This window comes from Pseudorasbora parva, chromosome 12 (genome assembly GCF_024679245.1).
Source record: "Pseudorasbora parva isolate DD20220531a chromosome 12, ASM2467924v1, whole genome shotgun sequence".
In the NCBI taxonomy this organism is placed as follows: domain Eukaryota; kingdom Metazoa; phylum Chordata; class Actinopteri; order Cypriniformes; family Gobionidae; genus Pseudorasbora; species Pseudorasbora parva.
Genome location: NC_090183.1, coordinates 21,733 through 41,747, shown reverse-complemented (window position 1 = coordinate 41,747; position 20,015 = coordinate 21,733). Strand labels below are relative to the sequence as shown.

At 40.3% G+C, this 20,015-nt stretch overlaps 1 protein-coding gene across 1 annotated transcript; it reads right to left on the bottom strand.

Moving 5' to 3' along the window:
- Nucleotides 1-1,020: 1,020 nt before the first annotated feature.
- Nucleotides 1,021-5,903, bottom strand: LOC137093754 (uncharacterized). The gene is made up of 6 exons (XM_067458600.1): nucleotides 5,324-5,903; nucleotides 5,040-5,261; nucleotides 4,801-4,917; nucleotides 4,576-4,707; nucleotides 4,328-4,467; nucleotides 1,021-1,092 (listed from the first exon to the last, which is right to left on the bottom strand). Exons 1-6 carry the CDS (start codon nucleotides 5,901-5,903, stop codon nucleotides 1,021-1,023), a joined length of 1,263 nt encoding a protein of 420 aa, XP_067314701.1.
- Between the last annotated feature and the right edge of the window lie 14,112 nt (nucleotides 5,904-20,015).

Genomic DNA, 20,015 nt, shown 5'->3' with positions numbered 1-20,015 from the left:
TAATACACTTTTAAATGTTGCCATCTTTATACCCTTTAAAACCAGAGGTCTTCTCACATATCCATTGTGTTTGCACACACGTCTTCTGCATCTTGGAAAGAGATTCTTAGGATCAACAGGCAAACTGCGAATGTTGGGCTGGACCAACTCCAGGTACAGGCGCAGATGCAAGAGGCTGTATTTATTCAAATGAACCCTACACTGTAAAACATTTCTAGTGCTTTCAACGAATTATTATTTAGTAACTAGTTCCACAGATATTTTACGTTCACTCAATTTCGTTCTAGAAATTGTTACCTGAATTAATAATTTTTAGTTGGCTCAAACTTGACTTCAACTTTAAAATGTACGTTTACTCAACCTGTTTTTATAATTAATTCAACTAAAACGTTTTAATTAGGGGTTTCATTTTTAAATGGTTTTAATTGTTACTAGAAATTGCAGTGGTGGAACTAGTTACAACATGTTATAGTGAGGATAAAAACAAATTAAAGCACATTGTATCATCTGCATTTATAACATTTGGCATACAAACAATACATTTTTATAAGAATTCATTTCAAATTTCTTTAAATAATAAAAAAATGACCAAAGCCCTTGTCACTTTTCTATAATGTCTTTAATGCACCTTTAGTTTTGAAAATACACACACAGTCAAAGTAGATACAGTGGAGCATTCTTGCTACTTGTCAGTGTTTCAGCTGGAAAAGAGATAGTTCACCAAAAATGAAAATTCTGTCCTCATTTATTCGCCCTCATGTTGTTCAAATACTGTATTATTTTCTTTGTTCTGCTGAACACAAAATAAGATATTTGGAAGAATGTTTGTAACAAAGCAGATGGATCAACCCTTTACTACCATAGTATTTTCCCCCCTACTATGGTAGTGATTGGTTGCTCCATCTACAAACATTCTTCCAAATATCTTATTTTGTGTTCAGCAGAACAAAAAAACTCATAGAGGTTTGGAACAAAATGAGGGTAAATGACAGAATTTTCATTTTTGGGTTAACTATCCCTTTAAGAAGAACTGACTGGCTTGGATGAGAAACTTTGCAACGAGTCAGCATCAATGGATATCTTGGTCACACCCTGTTGGAGAAAGAAAGAGAAAAAATAATATTAATAATACAAAAAAATTATATTCTTTATACATTATATCAATATTAAGAATTTACTTCCATGTGTGACTAAATTAAAGTTTAAAATTCATCCCACTTGTGAGGACAATGAAATGAGCGCCATTTTATCATAGTATTCATGGTTATGTTGTTCCCTTAATTTACGGGACAATTTCAAAGGTTGGAACGCGAAAAAAATCACGTTCAACACAACCACGTATAACCCTAAATAGCGTACATTATTTGGCCTACATTAAGTTACACGTTTGACATGTTTCAGTAAATTTGCACGTATAAAAATCATCACCACGACACCTTGGCCTAACGTTATAGCTAATGAGAGAAAGTTTGTCTGACACAAAAATAGCACACAACACAATGAGATTAAATCTAAAATACATTATATAGTATTATAGTTTAAAACAAAATGATGCGTTATTACTTAAACATGGTTAAAGACCACATTAACGTAAAGTAAATAATTTATTCGATGAGGAGTGAACTTGACGTCGACATCACTTAGGCCTAAATAATCCCTATTTCCCTTGGATATATTTACTTCTAATTTACTTCTTACTTCACTTCTAACGTTAAATATCCACACAAGCCTAATATGTTCGACATATTTGTCTGCAGTTTAATCATTAACACTTACCTGACGCGTGAACTGCATCCTCAAAATTGCTGCTGCTGCCTCTCGGTGAAACTCGCGAAGTCCTTTGATATGTATCCTTCCGCGGATCAAAGTACTCCAGAGATGCTTCCGCGAAATTAAACGAGCAATACAGATCCTTTGGCGTAGTCAAACAAACTCTTGTACGTATTCATTAAAATTAGGCAGATTAAATGCCACAATTAACTACATATGTTCATGAATTATATATGTATATTAAATATGTAATATGTAAGTGTTGTAGGATCCATCTTCTCATTATAATGCAGATACTATCATTAACAAAACATCGAAAATACTATATAATATCTAATTTCACAAATATTGTTCTGATATAGGGTATTTTATTAAATGTTTCTAACAGCCCATTTCAACAGCACAAACAAAAATCTATTTACCATAGTAAAATATTTTGTTGGCCATATAGCCTACTTTTATAAGATGTTGACTGGATTCGCGTTTTTTAGTCCAGTCAACATTTGCAATTCTAAATGTTAACTGGATTTGAAAATATCAATTCATTTAATGTTTTTCAAATATATTTCTGCAGACTTAATATAACTAGTCTTCTTAAAGGGGCGGTGAAACACTCAGTTTCAGTCAATCTCATGTCAATCTTGAGTACCTATAGAGTAGTATTGCATCCTTCATATCTCCGAAAAGTCTTTAGTTTTATTATATTTATAAAAGAAATATGGGCTGTACCGAGTCTTTCCGGAAAAAACCGAGCGCCTGGAGGCATATCGTGTGGGCGGAGCTAAAGAATGACGAGGCGTATCGAGTGGGCGGAGCTAAAGAATGACGAGGCGTATCGTGTGGGCGGAGCTAAAGAATGACGAGGCGTATCGAGTGGGCGGAGCTAAAGAATGACGAATGTGCACAAAGCGGTGACGTCCTCAAGCGTGGAGAAACCCATCGCCATCTCAGCTAATACAGATAATGATCCACAATCAAATCTGAGGCTGAAATAAATTGAACAGGAGAAACGGCAACATCAGGATGTCCGTCTCTGTGGTATGTACTGAATTTAGGGGCCTTTGTGTGTCTTTACGCGCAGTTTATGAGGACATGATTCGGTTTATGGACTATTGTATGTGACTAGACCTTAGAGGTAGCAAGCAAAACGGTTTTGCACGTCAGAGTCAGACTAGTGTTATACAGAGAACAGCAATGGAGTCCGTTAGCGCATTTGAATGACGAAGCACGCGATCGTATCGTTTACTGATGTTTACTCATGCGACGGTAGCCAATAGCAGAGACATCTGAAGTTGATTTAATCACCGGCTGCTTCCAAAGCAGGACCGAACCTTTATCGCTGGGACCACTCCGTCAAAAACACACTTCTTTGGTATGATTTGGTGAAGTCCTGTGACAGCAGTGACCGTGGAAATCCACTTTGCGACGCGACTGAAGCGATGCCTTGAAGCTTCCCGTCATTTCTGCGTTCAAATCGGTTCAAATGCAGCGCTGCCTTCCCGGAATGGACGACTGGATCTGCACCTGAGAGTGTTTACAGCGTACATTTCCTCTCTCGCTCTAGTTACGCGTGCGCGCACCCTTCCGGGAGAAGAGCCCGTACAGCCCATACAAGGACCTTCCGATCTATTTAACGTCAAGTAGACCCATACTCGAAAAAAACTCGCCGAAACTTGTGAGAAACTGGAAGGAGTATTTTTAACACAGAAATACTCCATCAAACGTCCAACATTAGTTTTTGAACTTTGTCTATGTTTAGGATGGGAATCCAAGTCTTTAAAGGTGTAAAAAGCTCAGTATGCATGAAACAGCATTTCACCCCCCCTTTAACTAAGCACACGTAAGAAAATTAGTTCAACATATATTTTTTTGCTGTTCCAAAATTTTATTAATTGGAGTTTTTAGAGTGTAAGCCTGAAATGAAGTAATCTGTATCCCTTGTGCACTGTTCGATTTCTGTGCACACCCTTTATGGAGCGGGTCTAACTGACCCTAATTGGATTCAATACAATTCCTCAAAAAACAAAAAAACAAAAACAAAAAAAAATCACACTATGAAAAACAACAAAGATTTAGGTACAAACTCTGAACTTTTAATGTCAACCTTTGTCAAATATTCCAAAAAATATATATCTGAAGATATGATTTAATGAAAATGTTTGACCATTTTTAAAAAAAACTGTTTTGTTTTGACTTACACATTTAAATTAGTTTTTTTTTGTTTTTTTAAAACATCATAACTGAAAACTTAAATGTAGCTGTATAATGAAAATATTTACTTTTCCTAAGTTGGCTGTTTTGTAAACTCATTTCGTAAAGTCACGAATTTACTTCTGACATGAGCACTCAGCAAGTGTGTGCTTTCTGCATAAGAATTTCTTGTACAATCCACAGGCACTGGGACCACCGGAATACGATCCACTGGAACACGATCCACCGGCACACGATCCACAGGCACTGGGACCACCGGCATCAGGACCACCGGAACACGATCCACTGGCACACGATCCACCGGCACTGGGACCACCGGAATACGATCCACTGGAACACGATCCACCGGCACACGATCCACAGGCACTGGGACCACCGGAATACGATCCACTGGAACACGATCCACCGCCACACGATCCACAGGCACTGGGACCACCGGCATCAGGACCACCGGAACACGATCCACTGGCACACGATCCACCAGCACTGGGACCACCAGAATACGATCCACCGGCACACGATCCACAGGCACTGGGACCACCAGAATACGATCCACCGGCACACGATCCACCGGCACTGGGACCACCGGAATACGATCCACTGGCACACGATCCACCGGCACTGGGACCACCGGCATCAGGACCACCGGAACATGATCCACTGGCACACGATCCACAGGCACTGGGACCACCGGAATACGATCCACCGGCACACAATCCACCGGCACTGGGACCACCGGCATCAGGACCACCGGAACACGATCCACCGGCACACGATCCACAGGCACTGGGACCACCGGAATACGATCCACCGGCGCACGATCCACCGGCACTGGGACCACCGGGACTGGGACCACTGGAACACGATCCACCGGCACTCGATCCACAGGCACTGGGACCACTGGAATACGATCCACCGGCACACGATCCACCGGCACTGGGACCACCGGAATACGATCCACCGGCACACGATCCAAAGGCACTGGGACCACCGGAATACGATCCACCGGCACACGATCCACCGGCACTGGGACCACGATCCATCGGAACACGATCCACCGGCACTGGGACCACGATCCATCGGCACATGATCCACCGGCACTGGGACCACCGGCACCGGGACCACCAGAACACGATTCACCGGCACAGGGACCACCAGAACACGATCCACCGGCACTCGATCCACAGGCACTGGGACCACCGGAATACGATCCACTGGCGCACGATCCACAGGCACTGGGACCACCGGAATATGATCCACCGGCACACGATCCACCGCCACTGGGACCATGATCCATTGGCACACGATCCACCGGCACATGATCCACAGGCACTGGGACTACCGGAATACGATCCACCAGCACACGATTCACTGGCACTGGGACCATGATCCATCGGCACACGATCCACTGGCGTCGGGACCACCAGAACACGATTCACCGGCACAGGGACCACCGGCATCGGGACCACCAGAACACGATTCACCGGCACATGGACCACCGGCATCGGGACCACCAGAACACAATTCACCGGCTCAGGGACCACCGGCATCGGGACCACCAGAACACGATCCACCGGCACAGGGACCACCGGCACATGATTCACCGGCACAGGTACCACCGGCACAGGTACCACCGGCACAGGGACCACCGGCACAGGGACCACCGGCCCAGGGACCACCGGCACAGGGACCACTGGCACAGGGACGCAGGGAGCCTTTGTTCTCCTCCTCCATTTCAAGACCATCGGAACAGGGTCCACCGGAACATGGACCACCGGAACTGAGTCCACCGGAAAACAGACTGCCGGCACAGGGACCACCGGAACAGAGTCCACCGGAACACGATCCACCGGTACAGGGACCACAGGGTGGATGGTGAATGTGGAGTCAATCTTCCCCCTCCTTCTCCCCGAAGGGGTCATCAGAGGACTGGGGACTTGGCAGTCTGTGGGTAAAATTGGGGGAGGCCCAAGAGGTGGAAGACCACCCCTCCAGGGCACTCCTCCAACATCACGGTCGTACACATACCCCACAAACTACCAAAATGATAGCGTCCCCAGCATTCCCATCTACCAGGCGATGATTGGCTAATTAAGGCGGGTGTTAAACATGTCCTTGAGCTCTGCTTGACTGATGTTGAGCCCCTCCGCTGCAAACAGGAACCGGCAAGCAAACTCCTTTATGCTAGCTCCCTCCTGCCGGAGGGAAAGGAGTCTGCTGTGTTGACCTTCTCCTGATGCAGCGGAAGGGCAGGGAGATGGGAATAGGAAGATCCCCATTCTGCTTGAGTCCTCAGATGGTCGTATCCTTATGTCACGGTCGGAAACACAAAGAAAATGGTGCGAGGACTCAGGTGCAGAATTGATCTTTTTTTTTTACAACAAAATAAAACATAAACACAAAACAAAACCCACAAGGGGGAAACCATAAACTAGAAAATACATGAATTGAAGACATACCAACACAGGGAACCGGAAGACGTAGACGAGACAAGGATACGACCCAGACTGACAAACACAAGGGGCTTATATAGGGAAGAAATCAAGAGGGAACAGGTAGGAGAAATCAATCACTAATCAGATAACAAGGAGGGAGGGATCAGACAATACATGAGCACATGCTCAGAACAACAAAACCCACATGTGCACACAAGACAGGACAGGCATGTGACAACACTGATGAAACTTACCAATTCACAAGATTAAGGGAATGCATAGCTGATATAAAAAATTGGTTGAATAGTAATTTCCTGCAACTTAATTCAGATAAAACGGATTTTTAAATTATTGGACAGAAAAGCTCCACAGGTAGTAACCTAGAATACTGTCTAACACTTGAGGACTGCTCGGTCAAGCCCTCATCGTCAGTGAGGAACCTGGGTGTGCTCTTTGATACCAATCTCTCATTTGAAAGCCACGTTTCTAGCATCTGTAAAACCGCATTCTACCATCTTACAAATATATCTAAATTACGGCACATGCTTTCAATGCAAAATGCTTAACAGTTAGTCGATGCGTTCATGAGTTCAAGGCTAGATTATTGTAATGCTCTACTGGGTGGTTGCCCTGCTCGCTTAATAAACAAACTCCAGCTGGTCCAAAACGCAGCAGCTCGAGTTCTTACTAGAACCAGGAAGTATGATCATATTAGTCCAGTTCTGTCAACACTGCACTGGCTCCCTATTAAACATCGCATACATTTTAAAATCTTGCTTATTACTTACAAAGCACAAAATGGTTTAGCTCCCCGGTACTTAAGCGAGCTCTTAACACATTATACTCCATCACGTCTATTGCGGTCTCTAAACTCTGGCCAGTTGATCATACCTAGAATATCTAAATCAACTGCAGGCGGTCGATCCTTTTCCTATTTAGCTCCTAAACTCTGGAACAGTCTTCCTAGCATTGTTCGGGAAGCAGACACACTCTGTCAGTTTAAATCTAGACTAAAAACACATCTCTTTACTATGGCATACACACAGAACATTTTTAACTTTCATTATTCAGATCAATTGACTGATTGTTAGGCTGCATTAACTAGGTCAGCCGGAACCGGGAACACTTCCCATAACACCTGATGTACTCGTTACATCATAAAAAGAGTGGCATCTACGCTAATGTTAGTTTCTCTGTTTATCCCGAGGCTTACTGCAGTCAGCCGGATCCAGGCCGTGTCCGGATCGGATGGTGGACCTGCGCCTGGGCATGAGCAACGCATCCTGGAGTGTCTGCTGAGACGTGTCAATTAATGTCTTCTCTGAATTTGCCTCACCGGCACGTCATGCTCAAAAACTGTCTCCGGCGCAATAACTCCGATCTTTCAAGTATTCATACTCTTGTGTAATCGACGCACCATCCTAAATAAACCCGTCTCTTGCTTGATACCCAAAATTTCGAATATTCCTATCTAATATGATTTATGACTTGCAGGGTTGGCAGAATAATAATTATACACTGTTTAATATTAGGCCAGAGGAGACCTGGCACTCCGACTGAGTCTGGTTTCTCTAAGGTTTATTTTTCTCCATCATGCCCTGATGGAGTTTTGGTTCCTTTGGTCGCCTTTGGCTTGGCTTGCTCAGTTAGGGACACTAAAATTATGATCCAAGTTATTCAACTAAATATACAAATAAAATGTATTAATTAGGTCATATTTAATTCTATAAACTATCCAAATCAAACTAGCCAAATCAAATTTTGTTGCAATACTGTTCTGTTTAACACTGTGAAGCTGCTTTGAAACAATCGTCATTGTAAAAGCTCTTTATAAATAAAGTTGATTGATTGATTTATTGATTGACAAACGTAATAGTAATTTTGTTTGCATATGTCAAAAAACACCAGCATGTTGTAAAAAATGAAAGGTAATTTTTACCATCTGTGGGTGACAAAATATTTTTCTGTATTGAAATAAGTGTGGAAAACCATTTTTTTTTTGCTTAATAAGGTAGTAAAAAATAAAATAACAAAATATAACCAAGATATGTTATTATTTTGGGTCAGTACCTGACCTTAGAGTTGCCTTAGAACATTAAAATATGTGGGCCAAACTGACCCGCGAACATCACAAACGTAATAGTAATTTTGTTTGTATATGTCAAAAAACACCAGCATGTTAAAACTTTGCATGCATGTTCATGATGATAATTGGGAAAAAGTCACAGGTTAACCAGTATTTCCAACAACTAGAAAATCTAAACGGGTCAAATTGACCCGCAACATAACAGAAGGGGTGTTGTTGCTGCCTTGATCGTATGGACACAAGGAGAAAACAAATGTAAAGGTTGAGGAGAAACAGGCCAAGACACAATAGACAGCTCTGGATGGGCGTCAGAAGGATGTGTTTTGGCTGTGGATGAGAGAGAGAGAGAGAGAGAGAGAGAGAGAGAGAGAGAGAGAGAGAGAGACAAGCTGTGCTCTGTGCATTCCTGAGCGTTTCTGCTGCTAGTTCAGCCTTACATGGAACACTGGACTGCGCTTTATGAGCTTCTTCCATATAATGGCTCAGCGTGGAAAATTAGCATAATTGTAACCAACAGTTCATATTTACTTTTTCATTAATTGTGTAATGATAGTCAACTTAAGGTGAGCTTTAAGAACCCATGCAGTTTCTTCATTACCATAAATGTGAATGAACTTGACTTGACATAAACTTGATCAAAAACCATGAAACAAGAGACTCACCAACAATGGTGAGATGGCGAACCTGGATAGAGACGTCATCATTACAGTGGCAGCCTAGTGCCATTTTACATTTACTTGGAGTTTGTACTGATTGCATACGTTGCATGTTGACTGTGTATATGTGTTTATGGACAATGCCACATCAATTGTCCAACTTGTTAATGTTAAGTAAGTTACTCTAGCACATGTCATGTCTGACCCGTCTGATCCAGTGTGTTTAGGATGTGCTCTGGTAGCCAGTGTAGCCGGAACATCACATTGTCCAAAATGGTGACAGACTTGAGTGCTATGGTGTGTTGGATGTTCTATTTTGTGTTGTGCTTGTTGGTATCATGATGATTATTTGGAGAAGAACTAGCACTGTGACCTTACGGAGCAGAGACTGCGCAGAGAGTTAGGTTGACAGAATTTAGTGATTGGGAATGGAGGGAAAACTTCTGAATAATGTCACAGAGTTAATGCATGAAGTTAAACAACACACAGTGTTATATAGCACACGTTCAACTCAAAGAACCACACTAAACAGTTTTGTAAGATCTTTATTTTGTGTTTGTTTTACTCTAAAGGCTGTCACATGTAAGGCACACATTCTGGGGGAGGTTATCAAACTGAAGAAGATATTTAGACCTAAAGATCATGAATGTTTATGTGTTTGAAGATTTTCTAAGTAGTAACCCAACTTGTTAAAGATAGAAATTATCACAGTATTATTTGTAAGGTTACAAATACTCTGTGATTACTCTATGACTGGCCATTTTGAAAATGAAGGAGGAGATTAGAACTATAAAAGAACAGATGAAATGTTTGCACTGGCCATCCTACAACACACAGCATTCGTGTATAGGACCGAGCATATGGTCAGAGCAGTAAAAATGGGATTAAAATAGGCCTATGCCGCATGGTTTATTTGTGATTGTTTACCACCATTATGGGTTAGGGTTAGAGTTAGGTTATAATCACATTCATTTAATCAATGTTTGATCACAATATTCCCAAATACTATTATAATGTAAACTACTCACTGATTTGTAGTTCTGGACGTAGAAACTGCTCAATCCTCTAGCGTATATATTCAGTAAATGGTCATGGGCCCTGATTAGCATGTTGTGAGTATGGAACGTTGTCATACACTTGTTATGAACAAATAGTTTTTTTTTTTGTTCATGTCAGTCATGTTTTTTTGTTTTTTTTTTACTGTCGGCAAGTGCTCAAGGAAGTTTACAGAGCATGAACATGAAAGTACCCAACACAAAACAATCACTATGGCCCGAGGCCATTGGCGCTGTTGAAATGAATAATAGCCAGCTTAAGTCTTATAGAGTGCACCTTTGAAATATTTCAAATAATATTTTAAATATTACAATAATTACAAGTGTTTTACTTTAGTTGTGATGGTGTCTGACATGCTGTTGTTATTGGAACCCAATGATTTGTATTATCAGTGCTTAAAAGCTTCCTTGATCATGTGGCCAAAAGGAGAAAACAAATGTAAAGTTGAGGAGAAACAGGCCAGGGCACAGTAGACAGCTCTGGATGAGGGTCAGGAGGATGTGCTTTGGCTGTGGATGAGAGAGAGAGAGAGAGAGAGAGAGAGAGAGAGAGAGAGAGACAGAGACAGAGAGAGAGAGAGAGAGAGAGAGAGAGAGAGAGAGAGAGAGAGAGAGAGAGAGAGAGAGAGAGAGAGAGAGAGAGAGAGAGAGAGAGAGAGAGAGAGAGAGAGAGAGAGAGAGAGAGAGAGACGAGCTGTGCTCTGTGCATTCCTGAGCGTTTCTGCTGCTAGTTCAGCCTTACATGGAACACTTGACTGCGCTTTATGAGCTTCTCACCTATAATGGCACAGAATCTAGGAACAAACTCTTGTATTATAATTCTACAATAATACAGCATTTACAAATGTTTCACAGTAGCTTTGTGTATTATTATAGTAGTGATGTAATGTTGAATTTACAAACCCGATTCCAAAAAAGTTGGTACACAGCATTCTGTTTTTATTCATAATTTGTACAATATTGTGGGTTTTAAATTTAAATAATTTATTCAGAAGACAAAATAGATGACATATCAAATGTTTAAACTAAGAAAATGTATAATTTTAAGGGAAAAATAAGTTGTTTTAAAATTTCATGGCATCAACACATCTCAGTAAAGTTGTGCCAAGGCCGTGTTTCCCCCTGTGTGTCATCCCCTCTTCTTTTTATATCAGTCTGCAAACGTCTGGGACTGAGGAGACGAGCTGCTCAAGTTTAGGAATAGGAATGTTGTCCCATTCTTGTCTAATACAGGCTTATAGCTGCTCAACTGTCTTAGGTCTTCTTTGTCGCATCTTCCTCTTTATGATGCGCCAAATGTTTTCTAATGGTGAAAGATCTGGACTGCAGGCTGGCCATTTCAGTGCCGGATCCTTCTTCTGCTCAGCCATGATGTTGTAATTGATGCAGTGTGTGGTCTGGCATTGTCATGTTGGAGAATGCAAGGTCTTCCCTGAAAGAGACGCCGTCTGGATGGAGCAGATGTTGCTCTAGAACTTGGATAGACCTTTCAGCATTGATGGCCTTTCCAGATGTGTAAGCTGCCCATGCCACACACACTCATGAACCCCAGACCATCAGAGATCAGCTTCTGAACTGAGCGCTGAGAACAACTTGGGTTGTCCTTGTCCTCTTTAGTCCGGATGGCGTCCCAGTTTTCCAAAAAGAACTTCATATTTTGATTCGTCTGACCCCAGAACAGTTTTCCACTTTGCCACAGTCCATTTTAAATGAGCCTTGGCCCAGAGCAAACGCCTGCGCTTCTGGATCATGTTTAGATATGGCTTCTTCTTTGACCTATAGAGTTTTAGCCGGCGACGGCGAATGGCGCGGTGGATTGTGTTCCCCAATGTTTTCTGGAAGTATTCCTGAGCCCATGTTGTGATGTCCATTACAGTAGCATTCCTGTATGTGATGCAGTGCCGCCTAAGGGCTGAAGATCACGGCCATCCAGTTTGGTTTTGACCCTTGACCCTTACGCTCAGATATTGTTCCAGATTCTCTGAATCTTTGGATGATATTATGCTCTGTAGATGATGATAACTTCAAACTCTTTGCAGTTTTTCTCTGAGAAACTCCTTTCTGATATTGCTCCACTATTGTTCGCCGCAGCATTGGGGGAATTTGTGATCCTCTGCCCATCATGACTTCTTAGAGACACTGCCACTCTGAGAGGCTCTTGTTATACCTAATCATGCAAACCGGTCCTCCAGCTGTTCCTTATATGTACATATAACTTTTCCGGCTTCTTATTGCTACCTGTCCCAACTTTTTAGGAATGTGTAGCTCTCATGAAATCCATAATGAGCCGATAATTTGTCATGACATTTCAAAATGTCTCACTTTCAAAATTTGATGTTATCTATATTCCACTGTGGATAAAATATAAGTTTGAGATTTGTAAATTACAGCATTCATGTTTTATTCATAATTTGTACAGTGTCACCATTTTTTAAAATCTGTTTTATAAGAATATTAATATACAGTTTCATTATTTTACACCTTGTTTATATCATACATGTTAGCACTTAAGAATTAACTAAAGTCTGAGCTCCATAAAAAAATCCACAGAAGAATTGGATTTAGATCCAGTCAATGCATAGAGTTTTAGAGGAAGAGGAAGAAGGAAGGCAAAATGGAAATCCCTAGTCTCTAATGAGATCTTTTCTACTGCAGGAAACCCTTCTGCCTAGAGATGGCATGTGAGGAGTACATGAGGCACACCGGAGGTTTCCGGCCTGACCACAGCGCCTCGCAGAGCCTGTTGGTGGTAAGAATGTGTTTTGTAAGAACTGTAATTTGCTTTCTTGATCCTGATAGACCTTTGCAGATTGATTGATCTGATTGGTTGATCTGATGTTTGAGTAAGCAGGGCTGTTTTAAGACTGTAAAGTGTTATTACTGTTAACTGTTAACACACTAAGTAGTGTACACTAGGTAATGAAGTACACTAGTCAGTGAAGCGCACTAGAAAGTGTACACTAGGTAGTGAAGTACACTAGAAAGTATACACTAGATAGTGAAGTACACTAGAAAGTGTTGTGACGCACTCTGTTGTTGGTCCTGGGTATTGCTGTTTGGCACCTGTTTCAACAAATTAGGAGTCTATTAGATACACCTGTGACCAGTGCTTCAGGCGCTCCTTTAAAAAGAGATCTCCAGGTGAGCCAAGTGGGATTTCGGAGAAGACTTGGAGGATCTTTGGTTTTGAATTTAGTTTTGTTTTGGATTTTGCTTTTATGTTATGTTATGTTATATATGTTATGTTATGTTATGTTATATATGTTATGTTGTGTTGTGTTGTGTTATGTTGTTTTATGTTATGTTGTGTTGTGTTATGTTGTGTTGTGTTGTGTTGTGTTGCGTTGCGTTGCGTTGCGTTGCGTTGCGTTACGTTACGTTACGTTACGTTGTTATGTTATGTTATGTTATGTTATGTTATGTTATGTTATGTTATGTTATGTTATGTTATGTTATGTTATGTTATGTTATGTTATGTTATGTTATATGTTATATGTTATGTTGCGTTGCGTTGCGTTGCGTTGCGTTGCGTTGCGTTGCGTTATATGTTATATGTTATATGTTATGTTGTGTTGTGTTGTGTTGTGTTGTGTTGCGTTACGTTACGTTATATGTTGTGTTGTGTTGTGTTGTGTTGTGTTGTGTTGTGTTGTGTTGTGTTGTGTTGTGTTGTGTTGTGTTTTATGTTGTTATGTTAGTTAGTTTGTTTTCTGCATTGATGTTCCAACATCGTATTTCATTTCCACCCATGCATTTTGCCCTACACACTGATGTTACTGATGGACAAAGAAAGATTGTTATCTTCTTAATTTTTTTCATTCTATTATTCAATGTAACCTTACTTTAGTTAATAAACATTTTTGAGCTTAATATTTGGTTTGCGTGTGTGCCTTGTTTTTGTTGCTTCCCTTGAGCCAGGGGTTGTAACAAATTGGGGGCTTGTCGAGTTTGATAATTAGGTATTGTGAACATGCGAAAATACATTTGTACTGGAATTAATTTGTTCACCGTGTGAAATCACCTTTTGGTAAGTGGCCTACATATGTGCAATATTGTTTTTTTGAAACACAAGTTTCTTTTGAGGTGTGTCGGATTTGTTATTTTTGTTTAGTGTTATGGTGAAAGTGGCTAGTAGTAATTATCTCGGGAGCACATCCGTGGTGTTGAAGGCGTCACTGGTTTGACCAGTTGCGTTTTTCACCCAGCGGGCTACAGTGCATAAAACCCCCACCAGTAATCGCATGAAGACTAGGGTTGAGTTAGGTAGAGTTATTGGATAGGTAGGTAGAGGGAAAACTCTCGTTATTTATTTGCACTGTGTGTACTGAATTGTTTTCTGGTATTTTCCCATGGCTGATGTGTTTGTTAGTTCGCCTTCTCATGAATTTTTGGATAGTTGCACTAAAGAGCAATTATTAAGCATCGCAGAACATTTTGAAATTGTGAATAAAGATAAAAGGCTCAAGGAAAATGTTATGGTGGCTTTGAAAACTGAGTTGATTGGAAAAGGTTTGTTAGAAGCTGTTACGTCTCGTGTTGGCATAGAGGTATGAAGAGGACGCACATAATATAAACACTTTATTCTGAGCTCTGGGGAGTAAATGGGGAAGAATAAACCAAGGACAAATGAGGTAGCGGTTACTATAAGTGGTTCGCTTTATTTACACAGACAATTAACTTACACCAAGGAAACATAATCAACCAATATTTACACCTATGTAATACCAAGCGAAAAGAAACAAAAGAAAGCCAAGATTGAATTAGTTAAACCAGAACCAAAGCCCATTAAACTAATCCCTGCCCTCTACACTAAAAAAAAAAAAAAAAAAAAAAAAAGACATCTTCAGCGTTCAACACACCATAACTAAAGCTTCACTGACTAAAACAAAAACACACAGGAAGTTGCACCCGCTCCTTACCTAATGTGTTTAACAGAGAAATTTACTCTACGTGTGTGTGCAAGATGTATGTCACGTGACGTACTTCCCTTTTCTAGACTCTCCGGACCGGCACTGTATCGAACAGGTACGACGTCCTCTGAAAAAACACATAGCTTCAAACAAATGTCACAGCCAACAAAACACACATCAAACCCCCCCCAGCACCTAAAACTGAATGACAGAGTAGAACAGAAAGGAGAGACAAGCAAACCCAGGAACGTGTGTACAGTAGAAAGTGCACACTAGATAGTGTACACTAGATGGTGAAGTACACTAGGTAGTATACATTAGGCAGTGTACACTAGTGTACACACAAGTGAAGGACACTAGGTAGTGTACACTAGAAAGTGAAGTACACTAGGTAGTGTACACTAGATGGTAAAGTACACTAGGTAGTGTACACTAGAAAGTGCACACTAGGTAGTGTACACTAGAAAGTGCACACTAGGTAGTGTACACTAGAAAGTGAAGTACACTAGGTAGTGTACACTAGGTGGTAAAGTACACTAGGTTGTGTACACTGGAAAGTGCACACTAGGTAGTGTACACTAGAAAGTGAAGTACACTAGGTAGTGTACACTAGGTGGTAAAGTACACTAGGTAGTGTACACTGGAAAGTGCACATTAGGTAGTTTACACTAGAAAGTGCACACTAGGTAGTGCACACTAGATGGTAAAGTACACTAGGTAGTGTAGTGTACACTAGAAAGTGCACACTAGATGGTGAAGTACACTAGGTAGTGTACACTATAAAGTGCACACTAGGTAGTGTACACTAGAAAGTGAAGTACACTAGGTAGTGTACACTAGAAAGTGCACACTAGAAAGTGCACACTAGGTAGTGTACACTACAAAGTGCACACTAGGTAGTGTACACTAGAAAGTGAAGTACACTAGGTAGTGTACACTAGAAAGTGCACACTAGATGGTGAAGTACACTAGGTAGTGTACACTATAAAGTGAAGTACACTAGGTAGTGTACACTAGAAAGTGCACACTAGGTAGTGTACACCAGATGGTGAAGTACACTAGGTAGTGTACACTAGAAAGTGCACACTAGGCAGTGTACACTAGTGTACACACAAGTGAAGTACACTAGGTAGTGTACACTAGGAAGGGAAGTACACTAGGTAGTGTACACTAAAAAGGGAAGTACACTAGGTAGTGTACACTAGGTAGTGTACTTCACCATCTAGTGTACACTAGGTAGTGTACTTCACCATCTAGTGTACTCTACCTAGTGTACTTTACCATCTAGTGTACACTACCTAGTGTACTTCACTACTGTACACTACTGTACACTAGATAGTGTACTCTAGATGGAGAAGTACACTAGGTAGTGTACACTAGGTAGTGTAGTGTAGTGTAGGTAGTATAAACTAGGTAGTGTACACTAGATGGTGATGTACACCAGGTAGTGTACTCTAGATAGAGAACTACACTAGGTAGTGAACACTAGCTAGTCAAGAACACTAGGTAGTGTACACTAGGTAGTGAAGTACACTGAAGTACACTAAGTAATAAGGTACACTGGGTAGTAAAGTACACTAGGTTGTGAAGTACACTGAAGTACACTAGGTAATAAAGTACACTGGGTAGTAAAGTACACTAGGTAGTGAAGTACACTGAAGTACACTAGGTAATAAAGTACACTGGGTAGTAAAGTACACTAGGTAGTGAAGTACACTGAAGTACACTAGGTAATAAAGTACACTGGGTAGTAAAGTACACTAGATAGTGAAGTACAATAGGTAGGGAAGTACTCTGAAGTACACTAGGAAATAAAGTACACTAGATAGTGAAGTACAATAGGTAGGGAAGTACTCTGAAGTACACTAGGAAATAAAGTACACTGGGTAGTAAAGTACACTAGGTAGTGAAGTACTCTGAAGTACACTTGGTTATAAAGTACACTGGGTAGTAAAGTACACTGGGTAGTAAAGTACACTAGGTAGTGAAGTACTCTGAAGTACACTTGGTCTGAAAGTACACTGGGTAGTAAAGTACACTGGGTAGTAAAGTACACTAGGTAGTGAAGTACTCTGAAGTACACTAGGTTATAAAGTACACTGGGTAGTAAAGTACACTAGGTAGTGAAGTACTCTGAAGTACACTTGGTTATAAAGTACACTGGGTAGTAAAGTACACTAGGTAGTGAAGTACTCTGAAGTACACTAGGTTATAAAGTACACTGGGTAGTAAAGTACACTAGGTAATAAAGTACAGTGGGTAGTAAAGCACACTAGGTAGTGAAGTACTCTGAAGTATACTTGGTAATGAAGTGCACTGAGTTGTAAAGTGCACTAGATAGTAAAGTACACAAGGTAGTGAAGTACACTAACCCTAACCCTAATAAAAACAATAATCTCATTCTTGTTGTAAGGTCAGAGGAGAACAGAACATCGAGTTCATTTAACAGGGAATAGACAAGGGTTTGAATGATTAATGATGAAAAATCACACGAGATATTTAACCCTTCTGTTACATTTTATCCACACCACATTGTGGACAGCCTGAAACATGGCTCAACATCACTTTATCAAAGATATTGATTAAAATAAAATGTTATAGATGGGGGAAAATATCACACAGTGGAGCTTTAAGGAGCATAATTTATTTTTAGATTTATTTGATGGCCAGTTGGGGTCTGTGCAATAAATATTACAGTTCTAAACAATCTATTTTGTTTTATTGTTCCACTATATTACATTATTTACAATAATGGGTTAAATTTGATAGTTGTCTCTCACATTGTCCCACAGCAACATTAAAAAAGTGTAGATTAGTGTACAATGTTTTATAATAATCATTTATTCTATTTAGTGTCCATTTCATTCATTTAACATGTAATATTTGGGGGCATCCAAGTTATTTTACATATTTGAACATTTAAAAAAGTGTAACACACTCTGTACTTTTCCTGGTAATTACTATTTGTGAGAAGTAACTATAACTAATTACTTTTTTAAAGTAACTTGACCAACACTGGCAATAAATATCGTAAGTTTTGTACAAACACTTGTCTGTTTTACTCATTTCAACTGACTAAGCTACTTTTTTTTTTACAATAATGCAAATAGTTACTTTCCCTGGTAACGAGTTACTTTTATTATAGAGTAATTCAGTTACTAACTCTAGGTTAACTGCGTTGCTTTTTGGAACAAGTAGTGAGTAACTATAACGTATTACTTTTTTAAAGTAACATCATGCCGTGGACGTGTTTGTCGAGGATATTGTGTCGATGGGCCGTCACAGGGAGAGTCTAGTTGATACGGTCTCTGCAGACACTTCAGGGATGCGATGGTCATGTCTAGCGCAGGTCCAACATCTGGTCTGCTAATCTTGTGAATTGGTAAGTTTCGTCAGGGCGTGAGGAAATATAGAGCTGAGTATCGTCAGCGTAACAGTGAAAACTAACGCCATGCTTCCTAATGATATCTCCCAGTGGAGCAGATACAGGGTGAAGAGCAGCGGTCCTAACACTGAGCCTTGCGGTACCCCAGACTGAACTTGTGATCAGTGTGACATCTCTTCATTTATTGCTACAAACTGATAACGGTCTGATAAGTACGATTTAAACCATGCCATGTCATGTTTGCACTTTGCACAATTCAATAAAAAACAGCTGAAACAAACATAAAGCCAGCCAATACTACAGCTTGCTAGTTGAACAGAGGCTGTGTCTGAAATCCGCCCATACCCTTAAATAGGACACCATTTGAGGACACAGCCATTTATAGTGCTGTCCGAATTCCCGCGTCTCGCCAGGAGATGGCGCCCTCATCTGATTCAATCCTCCATCCATTTTCCAAACCACACTGAACCAGCACAATATCATACAGGTATAAATTCCTTTTAAATTGATAATTAAGTTGTTTAATCACAGTTAATACATGCTAGTTTCCATGGCAGAGTTCAAGATAAATTTTATCATTACTACTAGAGCTGCCAGTTTGCTACGTTTAAAATAATTATTGAACTGCGAGCAGAAACTGTGCAAAAGCGGTGGCCCTTCCTGTGCACCCAGTGTCTGAATTCACTCACTCAATGGACTATATTAGTGGAGTAATGAAGGGAAGAGTGAATGAGGGTATAGGGGGCGATTTCAAACACAGCACTAAACATTCTTCTTCTTCTTCTTCTTCTTCTTCTTCTTCTTCTTCTTCTTCTTCTTCTTCTTCTTCTTCTTCTTCTTCTTCTTCTGTATTTAATGGTGGTTGGCAAACCAGCTTTGGTGCATTTCCGCCACCTACTGGGGTGGAGTGTGAAGCATTGATGGACAAGGAAAAATAATAATAATTAAAATAAAATGTAATTCTTCAAATCAAATGTGTTTAAGATATTCTAATAAAGCAGTGGCCACTTTTCAATTATTATTCAGCAAGTTAATTAATGTTAACATTTTTATTCTTACAGCCTTAGCCTCTTCCATGAGCTGAGATCTTTCTTCATTTAAACCAGCACATTTTAAAAGAACATGTTCGACTGTGTCTGGAAATACACATTTGCTGCACAATCCTGTGTTTACTAATTTTAAAATGTATTGATTGAAAGGAACAACCCTAACTTTTATATCTCTGCAGTGGTGCATCATGGGAGGTGGGAGAAACCAAGTGTAGAAGATGAAGGTGTTTTAATGTTTTTTTTTTTTAAAGAAGAAAAAAATTACAGTTTTTCAATGAGCAAATATGTATACCTGGCTGTTAAATAATATTTTTGTGAATTAGTGCATATACAGAAAGCTTATTATATTGAGATTTGGGTTTTTTGGTGAATTTAATTCCTGGTTGTGTGCATTCCTGTCATTGGTTCAACCCAGGAGTATAAATGGCCACAAACTGAAGCTGCACATTATTGTCAGT

What these genes read in the sequence shown, in the direction of transcription:
- LOC137093754 (XM_067458600.1), bottom strand. Translation starts at nt 5,903, where the DNA reads ATGACCCCTTCGGGGAGAAGGAGGGGGAAGATTGACTCCACATTCACC. An exon ending in GGATCGTGGTCCCAGTGCCG is followed by an intron (nt 4,918 to 5,039) that starts GTGGATCGTGTT and finishes CGGTGGTCCCAG; the next exon opens with TGCCGGTGGATCGTGTGCCG. An exon ending in GGATCGTGTGCCAGTGGATC is followed by an intron (nt 4,468 to 4,575) that starts GTATTCCGGTGG and finishes TGGTGGTCCCAG; the next exon opens with TGCTGGTGGATCGTGTGCCA.